This window comes from Mizuhopecten yessoensis, unplaced genomic scaffold, assembly GCF_002113885.1.
Source record: "Mizuhopecten yessoensis strain PY_sf001 unplaced genomic scaffold, ASM211388v2 scaffold6683, whole genome shotgun sequence".
In the NCBI taxonomy this organism is placed as follows: Eukaryota; Metazoa; Mollusca; class Bivalvia; order Pectinida; family Pectinidae; genus Mizuhopecten; species Mizuhopecten yessoensis.
The window spans coordinates 806460-817898 of NW_018406672.1; the positions used below are offsets into that span (position 1 = coordinate 806460).

General features: G+C 37.2%; 1 protein-coding gene across 1 annotated transcript; it reads left to right on the forward strand.

The window, feature by feature from the left end:
* The first annotated feature begins 908 nt into the window (after positions 1 to 908).
* On the forward strand, positions 909 to 10948 carry LOC110452450 (heat shock 70 kDa protein 12A-like). The gene is made up of 6 exons (XM_021500999.1): positions 909 to 1029; positions 3105 to 3449; positions 4236 to 4526; positions 5958 to 6185; positions 6568 to 6727; positions 8648 to 10948. The coding sequence occupies exons 2-6, from the start codon at positions 3138 to 3140 to the stop codon at positions 9703 to 9705; spliced, it is 2049 nt and encodes a 682-aa protein (XP_021356674.1). The 5' UTR covers positions 909 to 1029; positions 3105 to 3137; the 3' UTR covers positions 9706 to 10948.
* Positions 10949 to 11439: the final 491 nt, after the last annotated feature.

An 11439-nucleotide genomic window follows, 5' to 3' on the forward strand; every position in this document is an offset into this window, starting at 1 on the left:
ATTATCTTTAAAGTTTATGCTATCGATGGTTGGTTCCGTGTGTTGATTTTTGCGCTTTGTTTGGTTAGTTTGTGTTTTACGTTCTAATAACAGCTATGGTCATGCAAGGACGGAGCCGAATATCCCGGAGAACATCACCGACCTACGACCAGTACCTGGCGACTGCCCCACGTAGGTCTCTAACCCGCGACTCAGTGGTGGAGTGCTAGTGGTAGCAGAATGTCAGACGCCTTAGCCACTTGGCCATCGCGGCCCCTTGATTTTTGCGATTGGAAAACAAAAAGATTTTATAAATTGCGCGTTTGAAAGTTTATGAGTAAATATACCAGTAGGTATTTTTTTCTATTATATTGCTGCTATTTCATGTGTTAATTTCTTCAAAGTGACATTATTTTTAATGTTGGCTCTTGCGGAAGAAACAATTCAAATGTCACCATGTTGGTTGCCATTTCCATTCATTTGTGGGTTTGAAGAAAGAGTAATCCAAAAACATTTCCATAGACATAAATCAAAACTGTTAAGTCCAGCAAAATGCATCCTCGATAGTCAGGGGTTAAGCTCACTTAGATTGTGTGTATTCCGTCTTTGCGTATTGCAGAGTTATCTTCTCTCGGGAGCAGGTATTGATTCTTACGTCAGTTGTTTGTGAGAGTAACGTCATCAAATTTTGATAAAACGACGTAATTTTCTCATACAAACCAATGACGTAACAATCAATACCTGCTCACAAGAGAAGATAACTCTGCACTACGCAAAGACGGAATATCGAGGTGATATGCTGATGAAGTTTTTTTAAAAGTACGTCGTGGTATCAAAGTTTTCCGTCTGCAACGTTTTTACATCGTGGTTAAAGGGAAATAACTCCTATAGATATAAAATGATTCGGTTAATCAATATAACTTGATACGGATGATTGGTATTCTATAGCAATTCGACCAATACCGATGTCGCGAGATTTGCTAAATGTAGCGTGTGACCTAACAGTCAAAGAGGAAGTAAACTTGGACGGATGGAGTGTCTGGACAGAAGGTGAGTTGTTGACAATTATCAAACCATTTCAGACTTGTTGATACCAACAACGTATTTATATATAAATCCCTGGTTGTTTCACACATTTTATCCATTTAATCACCGAAGGAATCTCCTAGAGCTCAACAGATGGTAGTCTGACTCAAACACCGCCGGATCCGACTGACTATTAACCGTTTGTTTCAGAAAATGTATTTATTTCTTTTACGCATGTACATTTAAACATTGTTAGAAAATGTTACTTAGATTATCAAAGGTTACAATTGTATATATATATATATATATATATCATTGAATAATAGATTCTTTTATTTATCTATTGTGGAGGGGGTGGGGTGAGGGGGGAGATGAGGTTGTATGACGCTTGTTTGGGTTTGCGAGGGAACTCCGGAATTTATATATATGTATAGTGTACCTAGAACGATAGCAGACGACACTGTCGATAGACAATGTTGTGTATTATATGTTCTTATAAATATAATTATTGTTCGACAAATGTGTATATGAAACGAGAACCGCGTTTAACATTGATTCATTCGTACGCCTAAGTTAAATATGTCATTTAACACACAAAGTATTAAAACTCTGTTGTTCGATATTCTTAGTTGTTCGATATTCTTAGTTCTAATTCGGCGAACGGTGAACTTCCTGGTTGGGCTTTTCTGACAAAACTATTTAGGCCGATCTAAATAGACCAATAATCAGATTGCGCGAGCTGGTCATATGAGCTTGAATCAATTTAATTAAAATAAAATAATATTGTGTTTGAGCAAATATAGTCCTACTCAAGTCTAAGATTTTATTTCATATAAAAGATATTCAAGCACACGTAGAGCTGACAAGACGAGCTTGGTACGCTCGATGCAATACAATACCAAATCTTTACATACTTTCTACAATATGTGTGTTCGTTTTTAAGTTGAATTGTATATCTAACTTATTAGTTAAGCCTTTATGGAGTTCTGCAGACGATTTGTTTTTCTGAAAATGTTATAAATTTACTTTAAGTACATGCACATCTACTGAGATTTTTTGTTGTATTTCGGCCTCTGTTGCTCAGCTTATAATTGAACATCAAATTCATGAAAAGGGCTTAACATACTAAGGCGGGGAAGTTTCTCGCTAACACTCTCTTATCTAGATAAAGTTGTCTATCGCGTTCTTTGGGATGACATTTATGTGTACGATTGTAAGATGTGCAATAACTGATTTAGTACCCGACCTATATACATCTGGTGAAAATATCGACGCCATTTCATCCTATAAATGTTGTTATTTAAATTGATCGCACTCTTGTATAACTCAGACACAGCCTCGTAAATGCACTATAGTCATAAATATATGACTCGTATCTACTATAAATAAAACAAACGATACCGGTGTTTTACAATCTGTTGTGTCTATAATGTATGTTTTTTAGAACGAAATATATGTTGGGAAGAAAGATTTGATCACAGCCATGAGAATTAAGTTTTACGAAAAAATATTATTTGTGACCACGAGTCTATCTTCTTAACAAAATGGTGCCGTGACACTCCACATCGCGAAATATTTTGATGGCAAGGTAGCATATGTTGAATATGCAAGACAACAAATGTAAATTTGAAAACGCTATTACACTTGTCCTGTAGTTACAGATGTACTAGGAGTTCATTCGATAACCATTTTGCGTCGATTGAAAACATCATTCGATATTTGAACCACATATTAAGGAATAATAAACGTGTGCGCGTGTATTACAGTTGAAAAAATTCGGAGGGTGAGAAAATGTTTGAAAAAAATACTTAACGAAGGCCGCTTGCGATTCCCGGCATTCAAACCTGTCTTGTGCGCGTTCAAGACAAATAAAAACAATAGCCTGAATCAGGCAAAGTCACAATTTATAATTGAAAAAATCCAATGTCAGTCAAGGTGTTTCGAAACAAGTATATCAGTATAATTTTTGTTCATATTTTGCAAAAGTCTCTTCATGCGTAAAGAACTGTTCTCCGAAAAGTCCGTGATTAAGAATTAATACACGTGCGGATTAATTATTCAACAACTGAAAGTTAAAGAATGAGATTTTTCGTTCACAGATTTTACGTTGAGATATCCTGTAGAATTTAGTCATGAACTACCAGCCCGTGTCGCCTACCTACTACGTCTACGTTAACGGGGCGTTTGTTCCCGTAGCGCTGGCTCCAGGACAAATACCATGTGGGCCGGTACCATACTATGTATATATAAACGGGGCGTTTGTACAAGTAGCGCCAGCCCCCGGATACCAACCACAGCCTTATGGGTGTATGTCGGTATCCCCGCCTTACCAGCAACAACCACAACAAGTACAACAACTTCGACAACTCCAACAACACGTACCACCAGCGTATCAGCAACCTGTCCGCGAGGAAAAGGGAGGCGTCCCTCCACCACTGCCTCCGGTAAACACATAACTGTATGGTTATCATCGTCTTATCTGTTAGTTGCGTCACATGAGTTTCCAAAATTTAAAAACAAAAATGATTTGACGATTTCACAATCAATCATGTATGAAGCTCAGTAAATTTAAAGATTCATATTTTGAACATAATCTTGTTTTTTAATATCTGTAATTATCACCATTTTGCCTTTTCCTTACGAAGTCTCTTTTTGTTATAATGTCGTATTGCGGAGAGGTACAAGTTGAAAGTAAAAGTATATAGCATGTACCAGCGTTGCTAGAGCTGAATGCCAAATTTTATTCCGTTTCTTATCCCATTAATTTGCTGTTTTATTGGAAATCCGAGATTTATTTCAATGATGTAATACCAAAACCAATGTCAAATGAATGACCGAATGAAGTAAGGAAGTAATTCCAACAGAGTAGACAATATGAGGTTGTCAAACATTCGGAGCAATCAGCTCCAGGTACTTAAACCGTTTTCGAGTCCAGCTACTTTAATCGTATTCGAGACAAAGAAAAGAAAGAAGTCTTACATTACATAAAAACAAAAATATAGAAATATATTACGATATTACAATATTTGAACGGTATTAACCTCCAATACGGTCAGTTTAAAGATTTATCAACCCCCCAATCGGGATGATGAATCAGTAATTTGACTCTATTAACAATTATTAAGCTTGAATCCTTTCTCTAAATGGCTGCTTCTCCATTGCTTCGTTTATTTATTCGATAAATGTATGAATCAAGTTTATTATATTTGTGACTCTATCAATACTTTTAGATGAAACCATATGTGATGGTATGCGCCATAGACTTTGGTACAACATATAGCGGTTATGTTTGTTCCTGGACTGAAGAGTTCAAAGAGGATAAACTGCGGATGTTTTGTCGGACGTGGAAGGCCGAACAAGGCCAGACGGAGAAAACGCCTACTGTGGCCCTGTTTGACCCGGACATGAACTTTAAATACTTTGGTTATGAAGCTGAAGAAGGGTATGCAAACCTAAAACCCGATGAAAAAAAGCTGTGGTACCTATTTCAAAAATTCAAAATGAAACTCTATGAGGCTGAGGTAAGTTATGTGATTATTTTTAATATTTAAGTACTAGGGCATGCCCGTCTGTGTATTTTTTTATTCAATGAAAGATAAGTTCGATATCTAGTTTTAAGCGACAGTCATCGAGTAGTTGTAACTCGTATGGGAACCTTGTGGGAGATGATACAATACTGAAGTATATAAATCCATGTTCCTTAACAAAAAGTGACAAAGTTACAGCTTTTTTGTCCTGAAAATCAATAATATAATGCATTCTTAGGAAAAAAAAAAACATGGGCTGTTTGACATATTATTTCTGTTTTTCTTGAAGGAACTGGAACTACATATCCTGTGGAGAGCGTTACGCTCCACAGGATATGTAGATCAGCTACTGCTAGTCATTGCCGCAATGTACATGAAAACAAATCCATTCAATTAATATATTTTCTATACGATGAACTACAATAAAAAGTACAACATTTTTTGTAAATTGAATATGTTTTTACCTAAGTATCGGACAGAACTCCAGCTTACACACACACTTCAAATGTTCGAATTCCGCCGATCAGCTGATTTTGTTGAAACAAACATGTATGTCTAAAATCTAATAATAATTAACCAACACTTGATATTCCTTTCATTTTTGAACATTGATCTTATTTGATGTTATTTTGCTTTAAACACCGCATATTATAAGTTTATGTCTGCACTATTTCAAAGTTTAAATGATGCACTATTGCACTACAATATTTTTTAATTTGAAAAAACATTGTTATATTAAATACTGACTTCCGACTCGCAACCGATTCCTCGATCGTGGTAGCTACCTTTCTTACACCCAAACGTCCGGCTGGGTAACCCCCGTGACATCTTTGAAATGACACATGGCACTCGTCAGTGACATCATTGCAATCTTATAATAGCGTTTCCTAATTCATACATGTTACTTTATCGACACTTAACATTTAAAGGCATGTAGAAATACACAACTTATGTGAAGAGATCAAACAAAATATATTCCCAACAATTAATGTGGATCTATTGCCGAAAATGTTTGTTTCGACACATAGGTTGATGTCTAACACACTGAGTGAGTTAGAATAACGATAGCAAATATAGTTGTTTGTTTTTTTACAATAGCAAGTAGACTTGAGGCTGTGTAAGTACTTTTGATTACGTTACAAAAGCTAGAATAGTTGTTAAAATTGCAATGCTGCCCAAATTAAATAGTATGAATAGTTGCCTAAATTGCAATGCTGACATTGACAACACATAACGTTGTATGATTATTAATGTTTGTAATTTCACGATAACGCGTATACATGTTTATGTCGTGTTGAAAATATCACTGCTGCCCACTTTACGATAACACATTGTCTTAATGACTATATATTGTTGAATTAACGATCAAAGTGGTATTTATTTTACTGACAAATAGCCAGGGTAAACTTATTATTTCTTTTGCAGGATCTAAGCTTAGAAGCAACGTTGCGAGCATTCAACAGAAATGATGTCAAGCCAGCTGTAATAGTAATTGCAGAAATACTCAAATATCTGAAGGCTGATGTCCTTGCACAGGTCAAGCGGAGAGATTCCAAATCAATGGTGGCAACAGATATGATCCGATGGGTCCTCACGGTTCCTGCCATTTGGAGTGACAAAGCCAAGATTTTCATGAGAAGTGCCGCGGAACAGGTATAAAAGCGGAGTACATTTAACATCATTGTCTTCCATTCCTTAGATTTTGTTCACAGCTTCATAACTTTTATCATGTCCAAAATAGTGTAGCGTGTGAAGAAGGCGTTGTTCAGCTGCAGAAAATACACGGTTTGGATGCCGAAGTCAATTGACTATTGTCAATATGACGCTTGGCAGTCCGCTTCAAACAGTGCTGTGATCATTATCATCTCAATTGGCAAAGTGATCCAATTCCTTCAAAGCTGCTGTATTGCTTCATTGCCAATTAGCGCAAATGTGATGCAAACATATTACGTGCCTATTTGGTTTGTTAAGGTCCATGCTTACACATTTGGTGGTTGTTACAGCTAATTTAACGTGATACTTTCCTACGTTACAGGCTGGTATTGACAAGGAGGACCTGCTGCTGGCACTAGAACCGGAAGCTGCCGCCCTTTACTGCCGTCATATCAAAGTAGACATGACCGCTTCCGTTGTAGGTAGGACGGAGAACAAACCACTGAAATCGGAAACAAAATTCATGGTAGCCGACCTTGGAGGTCAGTTGGTATTTTTTCACCATAACGTACCTAGAATTAGAATGCCATTCTATATTAAAGTAAAGGGAACATTTACCGTCACTACATTGTCGATCATGAAGACACGTAGAGGCCTTATGGCTTCGAGTATCTTCCCTTCTATATAGGGGATGAAGCAACCAATAGGAGTGTTTTCTGTCTTATAGTCACTTCCAACGTCTAGTTCGTCAAAGGCTTTGTGGCGTTTAAATTGGACACTCGTATTGATGATGTAAAGTTTTAATTCCCGGATGACAACATTGGTAAAGCACAGACTCGTTGATGTACAGGTCCCCATATCGACCCCTGATGTTATTCATTTTTTATATTTTTGCATTTCTATTTTTAAAAATTCGAATCTCGAACAACTATAATTATGTAAAACGCACCGCATCATGTGATTGTTTTAGAATATATCTATTAAGAAGGGTTCAAATAAATAGTTCACAATATTTTCGGAGGCATGCTAGTCTAGTGGTAGGGCACTGGGCTCGTGACCGAAGGGTTTCGGGTTCGTGTCACGTCACGGCACTGTGTTGTATCTTTGAACAAGATACTTTGTTCCGCTTGTTCCAGTCTACTCAGCTGTAAATAAGTACGTCGTTGGGCAGTTCTAGAATTGTTGAATGCTAGCTGTGAGCGCCAAAATAGCAGCACCGGCTGTATGCTCCCCAGGGAGTTGAAAAAGATATTGGCTGGTTGCAAAGGCCCTATAACCACGGATAATAATTTATAACCGCTTTGGGACGACCTTCGAACTAGATTGTGATAAAACGGAATGTATGGATATCGAATTATTAATATTGTTTTATAATAAAAAAAAAAACAATGGTATTATTATAGTTTAAGTTGTTGGTACCATTTACCTTAAGACAAAAATGAAATATCTAATCTTAAACTAGTATAATAGTTTGGTTCAAAAGCAGCTGTACTTGCTTTTCTAAAACGATTTATTTGATTGCGATAAATTCTCGCATTTTCTTCTTCATAAGAATGTGACTTCAAAAATTGAGTAAGCGGACGATTCCGTTTCATGAGATAAAAGAGAAAGTAAACAATATGTTCAGCAATATTTTGTAGAGGCAATCTTACCCTCGTTTAGAGTTTCAGTTTCTTCTGAAACATAAAATCAAAATGACTTCTACATATACCAATATCTTTCAAACGTTTATTGCTAATAGATAAATGTCGAAATTAGATTTCTCGTAAAAATCATGATTGTTCTGCATGATGATTTTGAATACGAGGCACCCGACTCGGTTTATGTTTTAAAATGACGTTCATCTGGTCTCCGTGAACGTTTTCCTTTGGTTAGATTAACTTCAGTGATACACTCATGAATCTAACTACACATTATAAATAAGCCATATCTCCATGCCAGGTAACTGACCACATGTCAGAAGCAATTTGCATATAAGTCATGGACTAGGGCATGACACTAAGGTCATTACTCTTACAGCACATGGAAAAATAAAACATTTAAAGAAGACAAAAAGAAAGAAAAGTGACAAAAGAATTTTCTTTATTTTGTTTCATAATTTAAAAGTTTATAAGATTTCTTTTAAAAAGTAGTAAGAGGAAGCTTATTTCACAGCGATATCTGTTGACTGACTTGCAATACTGTTTTCAGAACTAAGAAAATAAACCAGGTGACTGCTTAAAGTGACTCTTAACGGTAAAGGTCCTACGATGGAGTATTAATATATTTTAATATATAGTCAATTGCTTCGTTGTGATGAGAAAACGTTGTCACATCGGAGATGAATTTGCTTCATAGTGGTGTTTTCAAGCATGTTCGATTGTTTAGCGTTTGTGCCCTATATGCTCTTACCAGATATTTTGATGGGTTTGACTTTGTTATCAGTGTCATTCAATTAATTTGGTTTCCATGTATCATTTAAGGAGGCACAGCCGACATCACTGTCTACAGAAAGACAGAAGGTGGAGCTCTTCGGGAGTTACATCCACCAACAGGCGGTCACTGGGGAGGCACAACAGTGGACGAAGCTTTTCAAAAGATGTTGGTAGCTATATTTGGAGGTGAAACCATCGACATAGCAAAAGAGGAATATCCCGGAGAAATGTTGAGTCTTCAACACAATTTTGAATGTGCCAAGAGATATTTTAATCCCAGTGAAAACGGTGAAGTATCTTTTAGAATCCCAGCAGTCCTAGGAGAAATACTAGAAAGATTGACGGGCCAGAGTATTCAGGAATACATGAAAGGCATCGGGCCATCTGGTGATGGAGTATCATTTATCGCCGATAAAATGTCCATCAGTAAAGTCAGATTTGAGAGTCTGTTTAGTACCTCGTTGGACAATATGATCCAGCATCTGAACGGTCTGATGGAGAACATCAATATCATGCCTCTGGATGCCGTTGTGCTTGTTGGTGGGTTCTCAGAGGCGAAGATCATAAGAAGCCGTTTTGAGGACTTTTTCAGCGAGACCAGATTCATATCACCGAACGACCCATCCATGGCCGTGTTAAAAGGAGCTGCCTTGTTCGGCCACGAACCGTTGGCAATCACCTCGCGGGTGTGTAAATATACATATGGTATTGCTGTAACAGTGCCATTTAAGGTCGAAAAACACGATGAAAAGAGAAGAGTCAAGATTGGTGACGATTTTTTTTGTGACGACGTATTCGATATTCACCTTCGGAAGGGAGAACCTGTTGCTGTAGGATCACAGCAAGTGGTGAAGAGGTTTTCGGCTCCTGTCAATCAAAATCATGTGATTGTAGAGGTGTATGCATCACCCGACAACAATCCAAAATATGTGTCGGAAGAAAAATGCATAAAGCTGGGTTCAGCAGTTGTAGCTTTGTCTGAGAAACACAAAAAAGACGACCCCATCGACGTTAAAATTATCTACGCGGGTACGGAACTTGAAGTCCAAGTGTTGGAAGTATCGGCAAATAAAATGTCCCGTGCAAAGGTCAAGTTTGTGGGATGAATGTTGTAGGGACCGAAACAACGACAGTTCAACATCTGGAAAACTTTGAATTTCCTTAAACCCGTTTAACTTTCGTCGCACAACAGTTTCACGACACGCCATAGATAGAAAATTGTGACAGACTTTTTAAAACTGCTGAGACGGCTTGCGAACAAAAATTCTGTCGTAGACCCTTGTCGTTAAGAATTGAACATGTTCTAAATCTTTTAAAGTTTTAAGTAATTAATGACGCCGAGCCTACCTTGTACGTCGTAATATGTCATATGACTGTATAACGACAGACGTACCAGTTTTATACAATATTGAATCCCAAACCCACGTCAGTCCTTTCTGTCGTTGCCCATTGAAAACGTCGTAACAAATGATAGGTTATATGTGAAAAGAATGTCAGCTTGTACAGTAACGATTCTTTGTGATTCAGGAAAATATCTGTCTATATTTGTGTTCAGCAAGGTCACCTTACTATAATCCCTATGTATGTTTATACTCGTAAGTGATCAAGTAGGCGGTATCACTGTTCGTTTTCCTATGTTCATGTGGCATTACAAGATGTACTAATGACGTCAGTAAAGCCATGTTCCAAAAGAAGGTTTAGATATCCTAGACGACCTCCTCGTTAAATGTACCATTTATTAAACTGTTTCTCGCTCTCTTTTTAACTAAGCTTCACAGCAAATGCATATACTTCAAGATATATGCTACCTTACTGTAACCGTTAATGTCTTTCCAGCATCCTCGATATTCAGGTGCTACGCTCACTTGCGATCTCTGCACGTCTGGAGTATGTCATAGTAAAAAGTCTCAGTGTGTGTCGCCTTGTGGATGACACAAGAAGTCTCGTTTGAGACTTTGATGTATCTTGTGGTCGCGTAACGGTAAAAGTAACTGGTTTTTTTTAAGTCGGGAGCTGATCCTCTGTGTTTGTCACAGGACAGTGATCAACCTAGTAATTGGTCAGGTTCTTTTTTATATATATATCTGAGACCAATTAGATAGCTAGCCGCGTGTCTTTCAATTTTGCTATGACATATTCCTGGTTTACAGAAATCGAAAGTGAGCGAAACTCCTAGATGCCTTTCCAGCAGCAACTCAAAATGATCAGATATCTAAATAAAAAATTGAGGTAACTCTAGTACAAGTGGCAGGCATACTGTTTAAGGGAGTATAATCATTTAATCTTATTTATTTATTTTTATTTTTATTGTATTTGTGTGTTCAATAAAATCGTTGCAAACCATATGAATCGAAAGTCATCTAGAAATCACTTAAGTATCCTTTTCCCACTGCACTGTTTTTCGCAATCAGTAACCTCTCCTTAATTTTGTTTTGGATGCAACTGTAACACAGTTAAGCCTCGTCTCTTACGTTTGGCCAGGTAGCTCACGCGGTTAAAGCGGCAGTTTTGCAATCAAAATAGCTATGTCCACACCGAAATTAAGGGGAAGTTTATCATTTACTGTTAAATAATTATAACCAGAAATAGCCGGAATTTCGTTGTTGTTGCTACAGCTGATGGTCAGTTTTCTCATGGACCGTGACAATGCAAATTTGTAGGGGTCAAAGGCGTCATCAAAACCGTAATATGACATAGAAAGGGAAATTACATAAAGACATAAATAAAGGAAATATGTATATAGAGACCATTGAAAAGTACAACGAGAATAGACCGGATGTTCCCGAAGGCTAACTAAAAAAAGTTCATTTTCGCCAGGACCGGATCTATATGCACATTGG

Bases quoted from the DNA above. Each gene is read 5' to 3' on its own strand.
- LOC110452450 (XM_021500999.1), top strand. From the start codon at position 3,138: ATGAACTACCAGCCCGTGTCGCCTACCTACTACGTCTACGTTAACGGG. The intron at 3,450-4,235 runs GTAAACACATAA...CAATACTTTTAG, and splicing joins TCCCTCCACCACTGCCTCCG to ATGAAACCATATGTGATGGT. The intron at 4,527-5,957 runs GTAAGTTATGTG...TTTCTTTTGCAG, and splicing joins TGAAACTCTATGAGGCTGAG to GATCTAAGCTTAGAAGCAAC.